General features: G+C 42.4%; 1 protein-coding gene across 2 annotated transcripts in view; it reads right to left on the reverse strand.

Annotated features, from left to right (window-relative positions):
- Positions 1-23,461, reverse strand: part of LOC127646831 (ras-related protein Rab-6B-like) — a 169,363-nt gene that overhangs the window by 70,977 nt on the left and 74,925 nt on the right. For both annotated transcript variants that reach the window (XR_007970973.1, XM_052130740.1), the window contains exon 2: positions 18,148-18,206. Coding sequence is in view for 1 of the 2 variants with exons in the window: in XM_052130740.1 (XP_051986700.1) it covers positions 18,148-18,206 (59 nt within the window). In the remaining variant the exon portion in view is untranslated. The remainder of the gene's footprint in view (positions 1-18,147; positions 18,207-23,461) is intronic.

Below are 23,461 nucleotides of genomic sequence, written 5' to 3' on the forward strand. Positions count from 1 at the left end.
GTTAGACTCAGTCTCAATGACATCGCGTCTCACCAACGAGCACGCTCGGTCAGTGCTCAGGGTCCTCACTCTCTTCGAGCCCGGCACAGCGGATCCTCTAAAACAATTCCAGAGGCTCCTGGGGCATATGGCATCCTCAGCCACGGCCGCGCCGCTCGGGTTGATGGATATGAGACCGCTTCAGCACTGGCTACAGACTCGAGTCCCGAAATGAGCATGGCGCCACGGCACATACCGTGTAACAATCACCCCTTCTTGCCGTCAACATTCAACCCTTGGGCAGACCTCTGCCTTCTGCGGACCAGAGTCCCCTTGCAGCAGGTGTCCAGATGTGTCGTGGTGACCACAGACACCTCTTGACAGGGTTGGGGCACCGTGTGCAACGGACACGCTGCCGCTGGCCTCTGGACAGGACCCCGGCAGAGTTGGCACATCAACTGCCTAGAGAGGCTGTATCTCTTGCCCTATGGAGTTTTCTCCCACTAATCCGGGGCAAGTACGTCTTGATCCGTTCAGACAGCACCGCGACGGTAGCGTACATAAATCGCCAAGGCGGCTTGCGCTCTCATCATATGTCACAACTTGCCCGCTATCTCCTCCTTTGGAGTCAGCCGCGACTCAGGTCGCTGTGCGCCACTCACATCCCTGGCAACCGCAACACGATGGCGGACGCGCTGTCGCGGCAGATTTCGCCCAGCGGAGAGTGGAGGCTCCACCCCCAGGTGGTCCAGCTGATATGGGACCAATTTGGCAAGGCACAGATAGATCTGTTTGCCTCCCATGACAACTCCCACTGCCCGCTCTGGTACTCCCTGACAGGAGCTCCTCTTGGGACAGACGCGCTGGCACACAGCTGGCGCCGGGGGCTGCGCAAGTATGCATTTCCCCCAGTGTGCCTTCTTGCACCGGTGCTGTGCAAGACCAGGGAGGACGAGGAGCAGGTTATCCTGGTGGCCCCTTACCCACCCGGGCCTGGTTCTTGGATCTTACGCTCCTCGTGACAGCAACTCCCTGGAACCTCCACATCTGGCCCCTGGATGGGATGCGGAAGATCTGAGTGATCTACCACCTGCAGTTGTAGACATGATCTACCAAGCCAGAGCTCCCTCCACCAGGCAACTTTATGCCCTAAAGTGGCACTTGTTCGCGAATTGGTGTTCTTCTCAAGCCGAAGACCTGCAGAGATGCGCAGTGCGGTCAGTGCTTTCATTCCTGCTGGAGAGGCTGGAGGGGAGGCAATTCCCCTCCACCTTGAAGGTGTATGTACCTGCTATCGCAGCCCACCACAATGCAGTAGATGGCAAGTCCCTAGGTAAGCACTTGATTATCAGGTTCCTGAAAGACGCAATCTCAGGGTCGGTCTCATCCCGTGTTTTGTCAGGTCCGAGCCGGTAGAACTCGGTAACGCGGCACAACCGACCGGGTGTTCCGCTTGCACACAGCGCCCTTCACCAAGATGATCCACTGCGCTTTCTATCCCAGGTTAGCCACTAAGCGTCGCTCCCTAGATGTTCTCCTCCCTAGCCTTCTGGCCTGCGAATAAGAGTGGAGCAATTCGCGTCCAGACCCACTACGAATCACAGGTACTCTGTACTGGGGTCGGGCTCCACGGGCTTAGTTCAACACCCCGTGATGTATTCCCCGTGGTACGGTCCCCCTGTCGGTGGACCCGCGTTTCCCTCAGGCAGCCCCACTGCCCCAGTCGCCGTGCTTGTAGAGTCCCCCCTCATTAGGATGGACCTACCACCACGCCATATCCCACGTACGCCTTAACAACCCTCATAGTGTATTTGCCTTTGGATTCAGAATCTTTGGTTTGGACTTTGCGTTCATAAGATATAGGCCATTAAGTAAATATGGGCCACAGCCAAATAATTAATTAGCTTATATCTTCAAAACAATTTGACAAATCAAAAATATGAAAACATTTATTGTCAGGATGGTCCATAGACAATACAATTTTATTTTTGTCTTGACCCACAGAATCAGAGGACAAAAAATTGGATTCTAGCCCTTGTGGTTGCAAAGATATGAGCCAAAACATAAAGGTGCTTATTATAGTGTCGAATGGAGGGGCGGGTCAATGCGTATGGCTAGCCAGCCAGAGTACTACCATTCCCCAAAGTTTAAAGTCTCTAGGCCTTCATGTTTGGTCTGCATTTTAGGGAAAATAATAATAATCCTTACAAATATAATAGAGTTTCAGCCCTTCAAGCTTGAAACCCTAATAATAAGAAAATCAGTACAAATACAATAGGGCTCCAACAACTTTGGCGCTTGATCCCCAAATAATAATAATAATAATAATAATATCAGTACAAACACAATAGGGTTCCAGCGTTGCTTGGACCCCTAATAATAATAAGAAAATCAGTACAAATACAATAGTGTTACAGCCAGTGTTAATTTTTTCACAGTTTTTGGTTTTAGTCAAAGTTTGTCTTTTGACAAGAATGTCCTTTTAAAATTAGTCAATATTTCGTCATCTCATATTCATTCGTTTTAGTCTGACGAAAATGACATAATTTTAGTAAACTAAAATAAAATCTTTGTTGACGAAGATGTGCAAAATGGACAAAAAAGTGTGTCAAACTGTAACAGAACAAATTTTTATAAAATATTCAAACATTTAAGGAAAATATGTATAAAAATGTTCTAATTTAAAAATGTATCAAACATATAACTATACATACCCTACTGTCTTTGTTGTGAAAATAACTCAGCTCCTAAAATAATAATGAAGTATTATAATAATAAAGTATTATATACTTTTTAGAAGTCAGTCTACTGTACTCTGAATTCTTCATGATTTAGAGGCTTATTTTCCATGAAAGGATATTACATTGCATGTAGCATATTTCTTATGGAAAAAGTGTATTCACAACGCATGTTACTGAATGCAAATTATGCATATTCTGACTAGTGTGTAATTTCATGCTTTAGAGACTATAGTCTCAGTTGTTGAGAAAGAATAACTGACAATTTACCTTAATACAAGCTATTTTGATTTACATCATATGCAGTTTTGCTTTAGAACAAATATTTCCACTGAAACAGCTACCTTACACCTGATAGAGCAAATCAAACCTAGGCTTGACAAAGGAGGAGTAGTTGGTGCTCTATTTCTATCACGATGTTCTCATTTCTAAACTTTCAATGTTTTCGGAGGTCTGTGCAAATCACGGGATAAGGGGTTAAAGTAAATATTACACTGTATTACCCTTTAATTACTGGTAGTACATGTCTTGTGTTTGAATTTAGAGACACAATTTGAATTTTGTGGATTTTGTGGATATCTGTTAACTTTGAGATCATATATATGACAGTGTATGCCTACACTTTGACAAAATTAACTTATGTCTATCTCTTCTGGGAAAACTGACAAAAATATTGATGATTTAGCTTGCATTAAACAGATTAAATGTTCTCTACAATGAGAATGTCCTTCCACTTCAACAGACCCACTGTGTCTTAAAGAAATATTCTGGGTTAAGAACAGGTTAAGCTCTATCAACAGCATTTGTGGCATAATACTGATTACCACAAAAAAAAAATGGACTTCCCAATACCTTCTTAAAAAAAGCAAAAATCGGGGTGGTGCCGCGTGGTGCCATACGGGGGTCGTATGTGTGAAGGCCAACTCTGACCACTTTGCTAGTTTTAATTCTATTCGTGTCACAAACCGGTGAGATTTGATACATCCCGATTCTTAACTGATCTATGAAGACAATATGTCAAATAATTCAAAATCCTCAGGCTCTGGAGATATTTAAAGACACTTACGTGCTCAGGCTGATACCCCAGACAGGGCAGCAGACCAGGGACTCAGTTTTGACGGTGCGGCGGGAGAGATTCAGCGTCAACTGTCGAGCATGTCAGTAATGCTGGTGTAGGTCATTGCAGACTTGGAGGATCTTGCTGTAATACATCGATCGATTATGGTCATGGAGACGAAATTCACTGAGTTGGTTACAAAAATGGGGGACTTCGAGAAACTTCGGAGTCATCAGAGAAGAAATTAGCTGCTAACCCACTAGCGACCAAAGTGGATTTGCAATAAAAAAAAAACTGGAGGATTTGGAGAATCAAAATCGATGAAACAACGTCTGAATTGTTGGAATTCATGAGCATGATGAAGGCTGAGATATGGTCAAATTCCTAGATGAGCTCTTCCCAAGTCTGCTTGACATAACAGGCTATGAGCTGAAAAACAAGCAAACTCACAGAGTCCCTGCTCAGAGATCCACTGATGTTTCTGGCCAAACTGAGAACAGATAATAAGGATGGCTGTAAAGAATTTGCATGCCCACAGCAAGCACTGTCCTTCATAAAGACAATGGAGTGAGTGAGCCATTTGGTGATTTTCATGTTGCTGCCTAGTGGACCTGACTCATTGAACATTCTATTGACTGATAGAGGACACTTTTGAGCTGGTTCTGCTAGCGGCTGGCCCTTGCTCTGTGGAAGAACACACCTTCGGGACAGTTATGTGGATGAATCTACACGTTTTTTGTGTTTATTCTGCTTATAAGAAAATGTATAACCTTTCGTTTTGAAAGGTTATACATTTTCTTAAACATAAGAAATATGATATAGTGTTTCTTCAAGAAACACATCTTTCCCCGCAGGAAGATGAACATTTTGGGAAGATATGGGGTGGGAATGTTTTCTTTAGTGCTGGCTCAAGTAAAAGCAGGGGAGTCATTGCATTGATAAGAAAACATCTACAATTCAAATGTCTCAAACAGATTAAAGATAAATTAGGAAGAGTCATTATTGTTTTAGCAGAAATTGAGGGGCAAAGGTTGATTTTGGCTAACATTTACGCACCTAACACTGATGATCAGGGATTTTTTATAGATTTTGAAGGGATGTTACAAGCCGCTGGCACCCCTCATGATATAATATTGGTCAGTCCTTGATCAAAGTGAAGCTAAAGTGTGCAAGTCCCCTAGAGCATCATTGACGGTTCACAGGATGTGTAAAAATCTTGGCTTTTTAACCCATCCGGCAGGGACTATAATTTTTTTTCATCAATCCATAAGATTTATTCTAGAATATATATATTTTTTGTTATCTAAGTCCCTCATTTCATCTGTTGTTGATTGTTCAATTGGAAACATTTTAGTCTCAGATCATGCCCTGATGAGTTTAGAGGGGTTGCCATATACGGAGAAAAATAAATCATATAGTTGGTGCTTTAATGAATCCCTATTGCAAAATCTTAGATTTCAACAAATGTTAAAGGCTGAAATTAATGTTTATATGGAGACCAACTGGTCTTCAGTATCCTCAGTGGGCATGGCTTGGAAGGCACTTAAGGAGGTTCTCAGGGGCCGGATCATACAGTATACCTCATTCATTAAAAAGTCCAAAGCACGAGAACTCGTGGAGTTGGAAGGGAATATTAAAAGTGCAGAGGCAGATCTGAAGCACCGAATGTCGTCCGATGGCCTCAGAGAACTAACTCGATTGAAATATAGATAAAATACTATTTTGTCACAGAATGTGGAGTTTTGGCTATTCAGGGCAAGAAAGTCATACTTTGAGTCAGGGGTCAAAGCAGGGAAGCTTTTAGTGAGATACATAAAGCAGATAGTCTTTTTCTACCATTCACTCTGTGAAATCTGCTGGTGGTGAAATATTTAACACTGCCTTTGATATTAATAATATCAAATAATTTATACCTTGATCTTTATAGATCCACATCTTAGTCCACTGATGAAGATATTAGGAACTTTGTGGAACCATTAGAACTCCCTAAACTGTCGATGAAGCAAATTAATTCTCTTGAGTCTGAGATAACCCTGGAGGAGCTTGGTGAGGTAATTAAGGCCTTGCCTACAGGCAAGGCTCTGGGGCCAGATGGATTAGCCACTGAATTTTTTAGATCTTTTGCTACAGAACTTGCTCCACTTTTGTTAGAATTTATATGGAATCATTGAAGAATGGAAAGCTTCCCCAAACTATGACGCAAGCCCGGATCTGTCTGATTCTTAAAAAGGACAAAGATCCAAGTGAGTTTAAGAGTTACCATCCAATTTCCCTGATCCAGCTAGATGTAAAAAATATTGTCAAAGGTTCTGGCTAACCTATTAAGTTATGACATCTCTTATACATATTGATCAGTTGGGGTTTATTCATGGCCACAGCTCTTCTGATAACATTAGACATTTCATCAATATCATGTGGTCAGTTGCAGATGATCAGACTATGGTCGCTGCCATCTCACTTGATGCTGTTTGATATGGTAGAATGGGATTATCTTTTTCAGATTTTGGAAATATACGGGTTCAGGAAACATTTTATTGGATGGATTAAGTTACTTTATAGACACCCAATAGCAGCAGTACCAACAAATGGATTAATTTCAGATTATTTTACTGTGGAAAGGGGCACCCGGCAGGATTGCCCTCTTTCCCACTTATTGTTCTGTCTGGCCCTGGAACCATTAGCAGCCATGATAAGAAAGAAGGATGATTTTCTATGGGTGGTGGCGGGAGGTATGGCGCATAAGCTTTTGCTTTGCGCAGATGGTATTTTACTATTTGGCTCCGACCTTTCTAGATCTATGCCTTGCCTCCACATAATTATTTATTCCTTTTCTAAGTTCTCAGGATACAAATTCAGTTGGTCTAAATCCAAAGCATTGGCTCTGACAGCATACTGCCCAGTAACAGCTTTTCAGCTAGGCACCTTCCAGTGGCCCAAACAGGGCATTAAGTATTTGGGCATATTATTCCTAGCAAATTTGTCTGATTTAGTTAGTTAATTTTGACGCCTTAATAAAAAGGTTTTTGAGCAATGTGGACAGGTGGGCCTCATTACATTTATCTATGATTTGGATGTTATTAAAATGAATTGTATTCCAAAATGTAACTACCTGCTACAATCTCTCCCTGTAGTTGTCCCCCTCTCTTATTTCAAGCAATTTGATTGCATTGTGAAGTCCCTCATTTGGAATGGTACACGTCCCAGATTACATTTCAGTAAGTTACATACAATGATTGACAAAGGTGGGCTAGGCCTACCCAAGATTTTGTTTTATTATTATGCATTCGGTCTCAGGCATTTGGCTCATTGGTCGCTTCCACATGAGAGAGCCCCTCCCTGGTTTTGTATTGAACAGGAAGTTCTTGCCCCTATTTTGCCATTGCAAAGCCTTTCTATCGAACTAATCGGAGAAGATACACGCTATCATCTTGCATTTGCACTGGGTATAGACACAAGTGTCCAGAGTACTTAATTCTGACATTTATTTAAATGTTGCCTCAAGCATACGGCTGAACCCTAAATTACAAGTCCCCTTTCTGCTGGTCAGAGTGGATTGTGAGGGGGTAAATACACTCTGTGACCTATATGAAAGTGGAGTGTTGAGATCTTTTGAAAATTTGGTTAAACATTTCGGGTTTCCCAGACCTCAGTGCCCTGTATTGGTTTTGGGAGTAGCAATCATTTCAAGAGTGGCACAAAGAGATGGGCAGGGTGGCGGTTTAGGGAATGTCATATTGAAGGCTAGGTAGCATGGATGTGTTAAAAAAAAAAATGGGGCAACTATTTGTCCTTTTTGGATGGTTCTCAGGGATGGGCAGTGGAGGTTGATTTGTAGTTTTAAATGTATGATTTTTTTATCCTCTTGTCTGTTTTTAATAAATAATAAAAAAGGATTTGTATTTGTATGCGTGTATACTTTCATTTTGTGTGTGTGTGTGGGGGGTGGGGGTTCAGGGGGCATTTACATTGAAGTTTTAAAGAGGTACTCCATAACCGAATGTTTCAGACAGAAGGCCAGATACAGGGTGGAAAACTCTCATATATTACAAAATGATGACCGTTTTGGTGCAAAAAAAACATTACTTACATTATCAGTGTACATCAGGGATCATAATACCACTTTTAAAATAAGAGCATTTCATGATCCCTTTAATTCTATAGGATTTTTTACCCCCACTTTTTCGCCGGCTGGGCAAGCATTGCACACTCGATCGTGTATAAAGTCATTGCAATCATCTTCTCAATAAGCTGCACTATTTGAGCCATCATTCATGTCCATAGCAAAAAACAGTGTGGGACGAGTTAGATGCCGAAATTTGCATGTAAGAAGAAGAATTGGGTTAGCGAATGTCAGAGCAATAGTAATAGTGGCGCCTTGCTAAACCAAGCACCAATAATGAACATTTCCCCCTTCTTCCACTGGACAAACAGAGAGTCCCACCCCAAACTCATGCTTTTGATTGGGCCAATATTGCTGTGTTGGGCGGGTCTGCATGCTCAAACAAAGCAATGTTTTAACAGCAGCACAGAGTATATTCCTTACTAATAGCCATCTCTGCATATTTAGCTGTGATAAGAGAAATTATTTTAACATAAAGAATGTACACTATTCAAGTGATTCGTTTGTTGTACAATTTGTCATTACATTTTATTTTCTCAGCTCCCTGGTTGTGCTGAGCAGGATACAGTCACACTTCTGTGCCCCATGTTGAGTGGCAGCTCAGTCAGGCAGCACAGAACAGCACAGAACAGCTCTCCCAATAGACCTCCAGCAAGTCCAAATCTCACTGTATCTACAGCCAGACACCCAGACAGCAACACAACTACAAAATCAGAAAGTCAAGCTTAATATTGTACAGGCAGTGTCAGTGAGGTCCTCTCATTCACTTAATACTCTTCTAAAATCATTTCTCTTTGTGTCTGACTCTTGCCCCACTTAATCTGTACCCACATCAATTATACAATAAAGCCGGAAAATCTGATGATTTTTTCTTGGCCCATTTAAAGTGGAAATACTACACCAGAACAGCCTGTATTAGACCTGGTATTTTCCACATGACTTAAAGCCCCAGTGAAACAACTAGCATTACTGATTGTTCATCAGCTTTTAATAAAAAGTCACAGTGTGTGCCAACCAACTGAGGTGACTCTGTAGTGAAAACAAACACACACACACACACACATGTTGTGTTTCCATGTTTTATAGGGACTTTCCATAGACATAATGGTTTTTATACTGTACAAACTTTATATTCTATCCCCTAAACCTAACCCTACCCCTAAACCTAACCCTCACAGAAAACTTTCTGCATTTTTACATTTTCAAAAAACATAATTTAGTATGATTTATAAGCTGTTTTCCTCATGGGGACCGACAAAATGTCCCCACAAGGTCAAAAATTTCAGGTTTTACTATCCTTATGGGGACATTTGGTCACCACAAAGTGATAAATACACGCTCACACATACACACACACACACACACACACACACACACACACACACACACACTTTAGTGTATTCATTTATTCATTAATTATTTTATTTATTTATACATTTATTTTATAGCTTTATACTCTTATCTCTCAATTGTTCCTACTTTTATTTATTCTATAAAGAAAATGTAGAATTCCATAAGTCTCCTGATTTACATTGGACCAGGGGCGGATTCCGGTGGGGATTCACAATTGTTTTAGTTATTAAAAAGTGAATAAATTAAATGGAGATTCATAAGAAAGTTTGGGAGGTGCACGTTCATTTAATCTGACCAATCACATCGCCAGAGTAAGCGTATATAAACAGCTGCTTACACCCATGCTGTGACGATTCCTCCAGAATTTGGCTCTAGTAAAGTCATCATGACTATGGAATAATAGAAATGGAAGTATGGGAATTATGTTGTGACTAAATAAATCCAAAATAAATCAAAACCATGTTATATTTTAGCATCTTCAAAGTGGCCACCCTTTGCCTAGATTTTGCAGAAATGTACTCTTGGCATTTTCTAAAACAACTTCTTGAGGTATCACCCTTGAGGTATGTTTTTTAAACAGTATTGAAGGAGTTCCTATCTATATGCTGGGCACTTAGTGGTTTTCTTAATTATTCGGTCTAAGTCAACCATTTCAAAAACTTTTTTTTTTTATAAACTTTTTGTTTTGTAATTAAATAAATTAATATGTTGGCACAATTATATTTTTGTCTACAAAACTAATTTCAAAACTAAGCGCAAACCCACCATTCACGTGCCGCAACCACATCATGTCTTTCAGGCAATGCGTCTAAGCGTCATGGCTCTGTAACCATGACGTGTTTTTTCTGCTTAATCGTACCATATTAAGCCACTCATACCAAATGAACCATTACCCACCTACTGACTGACAACAGTTGGGCTGTTTTAGGTCTTCCCTAAATATTTCACCATAAGCCTGCATCTCTGTATCAATGAATTTCATTCAAAAATAGCCTACAATACATCCTCCCATCACACGCTGTGCTTGACGACTCAGCCCATTCGTATAGCAGAGTGACTTTTCATTTATATGCAGTGTAATCTTTTCACACAAAAACACAGGCTCTTCCTGTTAAATGGTGTGTGGTCCTGTGCTCGAGGATTCAGCCCGTTCGTTTCGCATAGGGAGTTCTTTTAAAATGCAGCATATCACTTTCACAAGAATCAAGTGTTCTACCGTTGAATGCTGTATGGACACATTCAGTAAAATACAGCATAAACCATTCTCACATGAATTGCATCCTCTCCCATTAAACACAGTATGGTCCCGCGTTGGAGGATTCAGCCTGTTCGTATCACAAAAAACGGGGAGGGTTCTCATTTTAAAGCAACTTTAATCACTTAATTTGAATGCAGCTCAGGCTCTCCATTTGAATGCAGCGAGAGTCACCATATCCACACTGTGGGCTCTCCCATTCTAACCATAGTACGGCTCTCCCGTTCAAATTCAGTACAGCTCTCCTATTCAAATGCAGTACGGCTCCCCCGTTCAAATGCAGTGCGGCTCTCCCGTTCAAATGCAGTGCGGCTCTCCCGTTCATATGCGGCGCAGGCTCTCCTGTTGTGACTTACAGTAAGAGCACTTCAGAACGAATGCAGCGAGAGTCACCACATGCAGGCCGTGGGCTCTCCCATTTGAATCACAGTACAGTTCTCCTGTTCGAACACGGAAAGACCCCCATTCGGCCCCACAGCTGGGCTTACCCATTCGAATCGCCATGCAAACCTTAAATCAGTAGGATGCAGGATACGCAGCAGTGTAAATAATTTACACAAAATTTCATACAGCTTCGTCTGTACAAATGGCGGCCTAACCCCCCCCCTCCTCCCCGGCTAGACAGGAAGCCCTCCCACTTACATGCATTCAAGGGCTCTCCCATTCAAATCATAGTGAGGGCTCTCCCGTTCGTACCACCATTCGAATACAGTGAGGGCCCCCATTCGATTGCAGGATGGGCTTCCCTGCACGAGTGTCGGCCATCTAGGCGTCAGCCTCAGACTGGGCGTGCCGACCCGAAGGTGGTACTCCAGTCGAGTCTTCCGTGTCAGACGCCAGAACGCTCTCCGATGCAGTGGCGAATTCATCATCCAGCTCAGGGGCTCGAGGTAGTAAACAGACTGGCCGTGAGGCGAGCAACTCTCACCTCGAGCCCGGACGAAAGTCTTCTCATTGGCCTTTTCTCAAGTTCAGAGGTAACCGAGGCCTTTAAAAAAGTCCCCTAGTGTCACTTCACTTGACACAACATCGACGTGAGCAACAGACAGGGAACATTACCCACACATTACACCACTGCCGCCAGCCTAAACTGATGGCAAAAGGCAGGTTGGGTTCATGGATTCATGTTGTTGTCACCAAAATCTGACCCTATCATCAGAATTCTAGAAATCTACCTTCAGCCAGACCATCAGACCAGACTACATTTTTCCAGTCTTCAACTGTCCAGTTTTTGTGAGTCTGTGCCACTGCAGCCTCAGCTTTCTGATCTTGGCTGTCAGAAGTGGAACTGCCTCAAGGTTTGATATGTTGTGCATTCAGAGAGGCTATTCTGCTCAGCAAAATTGTACAGAGTGGTTATCTGAGTTATGGAGCCTTTCTGTCAGCTCAAACCAATCTGGCCATTCTCCATTGACTTCTCTCATCAACAAGGCATTTCCATCAGCAGAATTGCCACTCACTGGAATTTATTATGTATTTAGCACCATTCTGAGTAAACACTAGAGACTGTGGTGTGTGAAAATCCCACGAGATCAGCAGTTACAGAAATACTCAAACCAGCCCACCTAGCACCAACAATCATGCCATGGTCGAAATCACTGAGATCACTGATTTTTAACCATATGACGATTGATGTGAACATTGACTAAAGTTCCTGACCCATATCTGCATGATTTTATGCATGATAAAATTCACTGGGATCAGATTTTCCTCCATTCTGTTGGTTGATGTAAACATTGACTAAAGCTCCTGACCTGTATCTGCATGAAAGAGTAAACACATGGTGCATAACAGTACGCTGAATTGGGGTTTCTAGAATTTAGCATCTGCTGTCATAAAGCACAATAGTCATGATCTGTTCACAAAGCACTTGTGTAATCTTATTACAGTATGACACTGTAGCTTGGTTTACTACACAGATATTGTCTTAGCCTCTTATCATCACACGCACCGCTTCTTCCAGTAGAGGTAACAGTGGAGATCAGGGGGATGGCAAATGCTTAACTTGTTTTTTTAAGCCTTTTTAATATTAATATTGAAGGTATGGCTTCATAGTAAGTGGAGGACAACTGTGGGAGTTCTTAAATACACTCACCTAAAGGATTATTAGGAACACCTGTTCAATTTCTCATTAATACAATTATCTAATCAACCAATCACATGGCAGTTGCTTCAATGCATTTAGGGGTGTGGTCCTGGTCAAGACAATCTCCTGAACTCCAAACTGAATGTCAGAATGGGAAAGAAAGGTGATTTAAGCAATTTTGAGCGTGGCATGGTTGTTGGTGCCAGATGGGCCGGTCTGAGTATTTCACAATCTGCTCAGTTACTGGGATTTTCACGCACAACCAATTCTAGGGTTTACAAAGAATGGTGTGAAAAGGGAAAAACATCCAGTATGCGGCAGTCCTGTGGGCGAAAATGCCTTGTTGATGCTAGAGGTCAGAGGAGAATGGGTCGACTGATTCAAGCTGATAGAAGAGCAACTTTGCCTGAAATAACCACTCGTTACAACCGAGGTATGCAGCAAAGCATTTGTGAAGCCACAACACGCACAACCTTGAGGCGGATGGGCTACAACAGCAGAAGACCCCACCGGGTACCACTCATCTCCACTACAAATAGGAAAAAGAGGCTACAATTTGCAAGAGCTCACCAAAATTGGACAGTTGAAGACTGGAAAAATGTTGCCTGGTCTGATGAGTCTCGATTTCTGTTGAGACATTCAGATGGTAGAGTCAGAATTTGGCGTAAACAGAATGAGAACATGGATCCATCATGCCTTGTTACCACTGTGCAGGCTGGTGGTGGTGGTGTAATGGTGTGGGGGATGTTTTCTTGGCACACTTTAGGCCCCTTAGTGCCAATTGGGCATTGTTTAAATGCCACGGCCTACCTGAGCATTGTTTCTGACCATGTCCATCCCTTTATGGCCACCATGTACCCATCCTCTGATGGCTACTTCCAGCAGGATAATGCACCATGTCACAAAGCTCGAATCATTTCAAATTGGTTTCTTGAACATGACAATGAGTTCAATGTACTAAAATGGCCCCCACAGTCACCAGATCTCAACCCAATAGAGCATCTTTGGGATGTGGGGGAACAGGAGCTTCGTGCCCTAGATGTGCATCCCACAAATCTCCATCAACTGCAAGATGCTATCCTATCAATATGGGCCAACATTTCTAAAGAATGCTTTCAGCACCTTGTTGAATCAATGCCACGTAGAATTAAGGCAGTTCTGAAGGCGAAAGGGGGTCAAACACAGTATTAGTATGGTGTTCCTAATAATCCTTTAGGTGAGTGTATATTAGCATAGTGCCCACAGAATATTGTAACAGGTTATTCACAAAAGAGTGAATCAAAAAGCCAAATGTAGGTGTAAGTGCAGAGCCATATGTAAAACGGTGCAGCAGTATAAAAAATAGAGAATTGAGAGAAAGGGAGAGAGTAAAAGGTAAGATCAAGGCTAGAGAGACTTAAGAGAGCTGTCATCATGCATGTGTCTCCTGTGTTTGGAGTATTGTGACAGTTAAAACCTGCAGTGCATACAAGCTCAAAGACAAAAAGAAACAAAGACATTTAAATAGACACATGCCTATATAGTGCTTTAGCCTGAAAAAGCACAAACTAATCTGATTCACATAATTTCAATGTCCTTAAGTTTTTTATGGCAATGAAACTTTCAGATAGGGCAGACTGGGGTAAGTTGTCATACAGGGAGGTTGTCACAAAGGCTTCATTGCAGAAACGATTAGATCTGAAGTCAACAGTCCTATTGTGCAAAATATGTTTTGTATGATGATGTCAAAGACCTAGTAAAAAACTTTTAAATTATAAATAATTTTGTGAATGTTTTTTGGTTATATATACACAGGTGAAACTCGAAAAATTTGAATATCGTGCAAAAGTTCATTAATTTCAGTAATTCAACTTAAAAGGTGAAACTAATATATTATATAGACTCATTACAAGCAAAGTAAGATATTTCAAGCCTTTTTGATATAATTTTGATGATTATGGCTTACAGCTTATGAAAACCCCAAATTCAGAATCTCAGAAAATTAGAATATTGTGAAAAGGTTCAGTATTGTAGGCTCAAAGTGTCACACTCTAATCAGCTAATTAATCCAAAACACCTGCAAAGGGTTCCTGAGCCTTTAAATGGTCTCTCAGTCTGGTTCAGTTGAATTCACAATCATGGGGAAGACTGCTGACCTGACAGTTGTGCAGAAAACCATCATTGACACCCTCCAAAAGGAGGGAAAGCCTCAAAAGGTAATTGCAAAAGAAGTTGGATGTTCTCAAAGTGCTGTATCAAAGCACATTAATAGAAAGTTAAGTGGAAGGGAAAAGTGTGGAAGAAAAAGGTGCACAAGCAGCAGGGATGACCGTAGCCTGGAGAGGATTGTCAGGAAAAGGCCATTCAAATGTGTGGGGAGCTTCACAAGGAGTGGACTGAGGCTGGAGTTACTGCATCAAGAGCCACTACACACAGGCGGGTCCTGGACATGGGCTTCAAATGTCAAACGTCTTACCTGGGCTAAAGAAAAAAAGAACTGGTCTGTTGCTCAGTGGTCCAAAGTCCTCTTTTCTGATGAGAGCAAATTTTGCATCTCATTTGGAAACCAAGGTCCCAGAGTCTGGAGGAAGAATGGAGAGGCACACAATCCAAGATGCTTGAAGTCCAGTGTGAAGTTTCCACAGTCTGTGTTGGTTTGGGGAGCCATGTCATCGGCTGGTGTTGGTCCACTGTGCTTTATTAAGTCCAGAGTCAACGCAGCCATCTACCGGGACATTTTAGAGCACTTCATGCTTCCTTCAGCAGACAAGCTTTATGGAGATGCTGACTTCATTTTTCAGCAGGACTTGGCACTTGCCCACACTGCCAAAAGTACCAAAACCTGGTTCAATGACCATGGTATTACTGTGCTTGATTGGCAAGCAAACTCGCCTGACCTGAACCCCATAGAGAATCTATGGGGCATTGCCAAGAGAAAGATGAGACATGAGACCAAACAATGCAGAAGAGCTGAAGGCCGCTATTGAAGCATCTTGGTCTTCCATAACACCTCAGCAGTGCCACAGGCTGATAGCATCCATGCCACGCCGCATTGAGGCAGTAATTAATGCAAAAGGGGCCCAAACCAAGTACTGAGTACATATGCATGATTATACTTTTCAGAGGGCCGACATTTCTGTATTTAAAATCCTTTTTTTATTGATTTCATGTAATATTCTAATTTTCTGAGATTCTGAATTTGGGGTTTTCATAAGCTGTAAGCCATAATCATCAAAATTATTTCAAATAAAGGCTTGAAATATCTTACTTTGCTTGTAATGAGTGTATATAATATATTAGTTTCACCTTTTAAGTTGAATTACTGAAATTAATGAACTTTTGCACGATATTCTAATTTTTTGAGTTTCACCTGTATATTGGGTAAACAAGTAAACAATAACCACAATAAAGCCACACTGACATAATTTAAGGCAAGGATGAACTATATTATAAAGGTAGATTATTACTGAAAGGTTTAAATATGTTCTTAGGACCTGACAAGCCAAAAGTCAGGTTGGGGAATGTTGTCACATTTGTATGGGGACAGGTTGTGTTTTAAATGTCTTATATTAACACAATTTATCAATTGCAATATTTGTAGGCCAAAACAATGTTTTTATATTTTTGTACACTACTTATTCCATTGTTGTTATTTCATGAATCATTTTGTGCCTCATATTTGTTTCAGGTGTGGTTTTAAAGAGAGGCAAACATTTTGTTTTGATAGTTGTGATGGAGGGGGACAGGGGAACGATCTTATATAAAATATCTTAAACACTTATTAAAATAACACTTTCACAGTATGTCACACACACACACACACACACACAGTCAAACAAATTATTTAATTTAATTAATTTACTTAATTAAAATGAACTAAAGCAACACTATTCTAGAACTTTTAAGTCACAACTTGATTTCATTGCATTCCATCCATTTAAATTTGAGAAATGTAAGTTTACTTATTCCATTTGAGTTGAATATTTTTGTGGTGTTAATGTAGTATTGATGACACTGGGCAAGGGAATTCCATTTCCCAGCATGCTTTGCATGGAACTTGATAGGGAGAGTTAATGTTAAAATTACATGTTTAACAAGATGAATATAAAGGGGGATACGTGAAAGTGTTCAATGTTTATTTATAATGAAAAGAGTTTGTTATGTTGGAGTTTTCGGGGTTACCATTGTGGTAAAGAGTGGAACTTGAGCCAACGACGAGGACAGGTAGTTGTTGCACATGAAACTGACTGCTCGCATTGTTGAGGAAATGCTAACCATAGCATAGTTACTAAACTACACTCTGACGTTCTTCTAACCAGCATGTATTTAGCATGCTAATATTCACTTTCACTAGTTAGTACATAAAGAAAAAATTTATATTTGTGTTACATTGAGATGTCTAATTTTGTTGGGTTTACCAAATTTAACTAGGTAATTTCCACACCAAGTGTTTGTGTTGAGATTACATAGTAATGTTAAGTTAAGAAACTAATTTCAAACACATGGAACCACTGTCCACGATTTAATCAAGTTCAACCAAAGAGCTATTTTTAGAGTCAATTACAAATCAATGTTAGATTAGGTGGTTTATTTTCCCTGCCAATTCTCTCATTGGTTTAATTATAAATGTAAACCTCATATAGACAGCGCTTTCCTTGAGATATTTAAACCATTATGCTTTCCTCCCCCACCTTATTCAATGATGGCTATATCAACTGTCTAAAGGAACATGCAATAAGCTTATAGGCTGCTTCCCATTTCACCCAAAGGATCATTTTCATTGTAAAACCAATTCTTGTGGTGTCATATGAAATTGGACTTGCATCATATGTTAATCTCTGCTGCTAAATCAATTTTACGGAAATATATATGCTTACCAAGGGAAATAAATTATTTTGTATAACATTTACGAAATTATATAACTTCGATGCCACTTGTGTCACCAAACAGAGTTGCAGAAATTATTGTTTTCAAATAAGTTTCCTCAAACACTCCCCCATCTGCCATTGGTTGACAAACATAGTCCCACCCCAAACTCTGGCTATTGGTTGAGCGAATGTTGCTTTATCAGGCTGGTCAGGATGCTCAAACATAGTGCCACAGAGCCAGTGTTTACACTTTTTGAGGAAATCAACCTACAAGTGGCTAATACTAAATGATCAGTGTCTGATCATTTAGATGGGATACCAGAAAGAATTTAAACATTATAACAGCTTTAATGCCAAACATGAAAATTTAACCCAAGAACATTAATAACAAATGTGTTTAGAGTGCTAATGAGTTGAATCAGGTGTGTTTTATCAGGGAGATATCCAAAATGTGTAGTGTTGGGGGGGCCTCCAGGAACAGGGTAGGGAACCACTGATTCAATACCCACAAACATCAACAACAACATCATGTTTTAAGTATATAATAAATTGTAAGAATTGTCCTAAATCGTGAAAGTTTCAGCTTGGCCCATTATGTTTTCTGAAGTTTTTGTAAATCAAGTCTTTGATGGAGCACAATAAGGGGAGGGACACTTCCAGCTCTTTGACTGATGGGAATGACAGGGCATCAAGCATCCTGCCAGCTGCTTACCTGATAAGTGTTGTCAAAGCTGTCGTACATGAAGCGTGTAATTAGGGACGTCTTCCCCACTGTAAGAGAACAAAGAGACAGAGAAACATTAAAACAAAAGCCCTTAGAAGGCAGACAAAGAGTGAGAAAGCCAGTGATGCCTGCATGGGTTTACTGGATTGATTTCCAAGCTGTGTGCAGCAAACTGCTCTAATTGAAACCACTGCCAAAGGATCTGATCATTCAATATTAAACTAACCAGAAGGTTGTCAGTGATGTTATGGAGCCATTGAAAATCATTACAGTTTGACTGGCAGAGCCTAAACAAACAAAAATATATTTTATAGCATTTCATTTTAAATATTAAAAATGATTTATTTTGTGGTAAGAACAGACTCCATAAAATTAGTCATTATTAGCATTATCACATTGAGACATAATGATACATTGAAATTATTTCACTTTCTAGAGCAGCAGATAACTGCGTTTTATTTTCTCATCTATATCACATGAACACTAGCATCTAATATCCTAATATTCATGCAAGAATAAAAGGTTTTGAAAAGGCAGATTATTTACATTTGACTTCTTTCAGGCATTTTTATTAAAGAGAGGAAAAGTTTAAAACATCCCAGTAAAAGCATCACAGAACCTAAAGTCAGATATGAGACACTGTCTGATCTGCAATAAAAACATCACCGCAACTTTATCTGCCCTCCTGACCTGAGATTCCTTTGAGATGTGAGAGGAAAACACAAGAATAGAAAACTGTGTTGATAAACGGTTGAATCTACACGCACAGGAAATGACTTCTATTTTACAGATCAAATAAAGGAGAGAGCAGGATTTCTAATGGCTAAAAAGTCTTCACAGTGAATTGGCTGAGGAAGGCAGGGCCTGGAGGCTGCAGGTCACAAGTCATCTAAATGCTAATTTTCCCTAAGACATGGCTCTGTCTCTGTTTAAAAGTGAGGAGGATCTAAATTAATGGGGCTCATTAGGTTTATCTGATGCTTTTGAGTAAATTCTGAATTATAGCTCTGACTATTGCCCCTCTCTAACAAACGAACCATGATTATTGATCCATAGTGCAGACGAAACAGTTGGATTGAATACGTTTGCACTCGCCGGGAGCACTAGAGATATTCAGACACCCCTGCTATAGCCCTGCACAGGAGGAGAACTGACCAGTGATGCACAGATTTGCTCAAAACCACACACACATGTTGAGTACATAAACCATTAGCTCCTACTGCAGTGAGACTACTGGGAATAAAAACAACTAGGTCAAAATCCTGGAATAAAAAATTAAAAAAACTTTTTATCAGTTTTCTCAAGAAAATGCTTTAAAGACTAAAACATAGATAAAAGCAACACAATTTTACATTTTGTCATAATTTATTTTATGCTACTCACCCTTATATCATTTCAAACCATTCCAAACAGCTGTTCCATTAACACCATTCACTTTCAATGTATAGAAAAGAGTAGCTTGGACTTTTGCAAGATTCTATATCTTCTTTTGTGTTTCAAATTAGAGATTCATACAGGTTTAGAACAACATTTTGTAAATTTTAAGTGAATTATCTCTTAAACAATTAAGCAATCCAGTTAATGCAAGCCATTTTCCTTTCTCTAGTCTGTTTTGTTAGAATCCACCAAGAGAGAATGCTCAGGCTCTGTTCCTGATGGAGTAGTGGGCGTCTAATTTGAGTCCTGTTAAATATATAAAATCATGTAATTTAGTGGGAGAGAGGACAAGCAACATTTTTTAGTTAATCACTTATGCCAGACAGAAGACCAATAGCTGGACAGAAGGCTTAGCGCTTAGTGATAGATTTGGTTTGGTGCACAGACTCCCAATAAGAGTGCCCCATTAGAGGCACAATCAGATAATGGATACAGGATAAGGAAATGGAAAGGAAGAGACTAATGTAACTAAAGTGTGTTGAAAAATGAATGGCTAAGCCAATGGCTCAATGGGAGAAGTTGTGTGGAACTGAATTACAGAAAAAAAAACTGCACAGATTTATTCTAATTAAATCCAGGTTTGGGAGCAAGGGCGAGTCTAGCCCCTTTTTTAGGGGTGCTTCAGCACCCCTAAGAAGGAGCTCAGCACCCCTAAAACTTGGAGTAAGAAATGTTGTTATTCTAAAATATTTGTTCGTCTTTGACAAGGTTAAATAATGTCCAAAACATACTCCGTAGTTTGTGGTTTAAAATGTGTTAAGGATGAAAATGAAAACACCCCCGCTTAGCAAATGGCATCATCCTCTTCTCTTCTTCATCCAGCGCGAAACACACGCAGCGTGAGAACCCGTTATGTAGTGTTGTGTATCAACTAAGTTGCTCCAAAGCTGTGTCTCACACTTCTTTCCTTTTACCTAGAGTTGTTCCGATTCCGAAACCATATCGGTGAGTACTGGAGTCAGTATCCTGAATCACCATGGTACACCTATAATAAGTGTTTATTTTCGGACTATTTTAGTCCAGCGCGTCGCCGCCGTTGTGGAGTAGCACAGGACCTGGGTGATTCGTCCATAGTCATAAACGGAGAGAAGTAGCACCGGTTACAATGTTCTTCCGCAAGACGCATGCAGTTCTGTTTATTAACTGCTAGAGCGTGAAACAAAAACAGCAGCGTGACAAATAAACTGCGTACCTGTTACGATTGAGGACGGAGGCTGACAAAGGTTGAGGATCCAAATGCGGGTTTATTGATAAACAGACACAACAGGAGCAAACAAAACAACCACGATAGGTAAAATGAAAGCAAAACACAAAAACGCTGGAACACTGGAACTAGGAACTCGGGCATGGAAGCGAACATCAACATTTAACAAACGACAAGGTAATGGAGGAACGGGCAGGGTTATATACACACAAGGCAGGATGATTACAAACAAGACACAGGTGAGAACAATGACAGTGAACACGAACGCTAACAAGGAGACTATGGAGTTAAATAAAGGACAAAAGTGAAAACTAAGGAGCAAGGTGAAACACGACAGGGTAATACATCACATAGCCCCCCCTCAAAGGATCGGATCCCAGACGATCCTAAAAACAAACATCCAAAAAAACCAAAACAGAATCGTCCAAGGAATGAGGGGGGGACTGGCAGACCACGGAGAGCACAAGGGGACACCAGACAATCCAGGGGGGGACAAGGGGCAGATAGGTAGACCAAGGGGGGCACAGAGGGCAGACAGGCAGTCCAAGGGGGCACAAGGGGCAGACAGACAGTCCAAGGGGGCACAGAGGGCAGGCGAGCAGTCCACGGGGGCACAAGGGGCAGACAGACAGTCCAAGGGGGCACAGAGGGCAGGCGAGCAGTCCACGGGGAGCACAAGACGGGGACTGGGTAAGGTGGCCTGCGAGTTGGCCACAGGACAGGGACAGGTTCAGGGGGTCTGGGAGGCGGCCAAAGGACAGGGACAGGTTCAGGAGGCCTGGGAGGCTCTGGAGGCGGAGACCTGGAAGGCTCTGGAGGCGGAGCCGATGGAGGTGGCACCGTAGGAGGCTCTAGAGGCGGAGCCGATGGAGGTGGCGCCATAGGAGGCTCTAGAGGTGGAGACCTGGAAGGCTCTGGAGGCGGAGCCGATGGAGGTGGCACCGTAGGAGGTTCTAGAGGCGGAGCCATGGGAGGCGGAGCCGTAGGAGGCTCAGGCGGCGGAGCCGAGGGAGGTGGCGCCGTAGGAGGCTCTAGAGGCGGAGCCAAGGGAGGTGGCGCCATAGGAGGCTCTAGAGGCGGAGGTCTAGAAGGTTCTAGGGGCGGAGCCGCAGGAGGCTCAGGAGTCTCTGGGAGAGGAGCCGTAGAAAGCTTGGGAGGCGGAGCTCTGGAAAGCTCGGGAGGCGGAGCACTGGAAAGTTCGGGAGGCAGAGCACTGGAAAGCTCGGGAGGCGGAGCTCTGGAAAGCTCGGGAGGCGGAGCACTAGGAAGCTCGGGAGGCGTTGGCTCTTGGATGGTCATGGCTGCTGACGCTGGCTCAGGGACGGTCGAGGCTACAGGCGTAGGTTCACTGCTGTCGGAGGCTACAGGCGTAGGTTCACTGCTGTCGGAGGCTACAGGCACTGGCTCACTGACGTCGGAGGCTACAGGCGCTGGCTCACTGACGTCGGAGGCTACAGGCGCTGGCTCACTGACGTCGGAGGCTACAGGCGCTGGCTCACTGACGTCGGAGGCTACAGGCGCTGGCTCACTGACGTCGGAGGCTACAGGCGCTGGCTCACTGACGTCGGAGGCTACAGGCGCTGGCTCACTGACGTCGGAGGCTACAGGCGCTGACTCGGGGACGGTCGAGGGCTCAGGCTCGCTCACCGTGGCATGCGTGGGCTCTGGCTCGCTCAGTGACAAGCGTGGGCTCTGGCTCGCAGACCGTAGAAGGCGTGAACTGGGGAGCGGAAGCCTTTCTTCTCCTCCTCCTCCGGGCGGACGAAGCTGGCAGCATTGGCTCCTTGATCACGGCAGGCATGAAGGTTGGTTCGCTGGCAGATGTGAAGGGACGAACCACGGGCGAATGGAGGGTTACCACTTTGGGAGGAGCTACGGGGTTCTCCTCGGCGATGTCCACGGTGAGCGAGGAACCGCAGGTCAGTAGAGTCTCCTCCACCGAACGCCGGAGCATCCAGCCGCGCGTTGCCGGTGGCAACCGCTCCTTGAGCGCACTGTTCAGGTTAGCCCGGAAAAATACGACCAGGGAGGAATCAGGGAAGTCGGAGGCACTGGCAATTGCAAGAAAATCGCGGATGTGCTCTTCCACCGGACGGTTTCCCTGCAGTAGGCTGAGAAGGTTACAGTTGGCCTGTAAAACCGCTGGATCCATAGTGTTGGTCGTTTGTTCTGTTACGATTGAGGACGGAGGCTGACAAAGGTTGAGGATCCAAATGCGGGTTTATTGATAAACAGACACAACAGGAGCAAACAAAACAACCACGATGGGTAAAACGAAAGCAAAACACAAAAACGCTGGAACACTGGAACTAGGAACTCGGGCATGGAAGCAAACATCAACATTTAACAAACGACAAGGTAATGGAGGAACGGGCAGGGTTATATACACACAAGGCAGGATGATTACAAACAAGACACAGGTGAGAACAATGACAGTGACACGAACGCTAACAAGGAGACTATGGAGTTAAATAAAGGACAAAAGTGAAAACTAAGGAGCAAGGTGAAACACGACAGGGTAATACATGACAGTACCTGTGTAGTGCGTACGTGTGTCTCTGTTGGTAAAGTTTATCGTTAATTTGATACTCATTTTAACAATCGGGAGTCATGTGAACATGATATCACGTGCGTCTTTTCTGGTCAGTCGTCATGGAAACA

The sequence above is a fragment of the Xyrauchen texanus genome, chromosome 7 (genome assembly GCF_025860055.1).
Source record: "Xyrauchen texanus isolate HMW12.3.18 chromosome 7, RBS_HiC_50CHRs, whole genome shotgun sequence".
Classification (NCBI taxonomy): Eukaryota; Metazoa; Chordata; class Actinopteri; order Cypriniformes; family Catostomidae; genus Xyrauchen; species Xyrauchen texanus.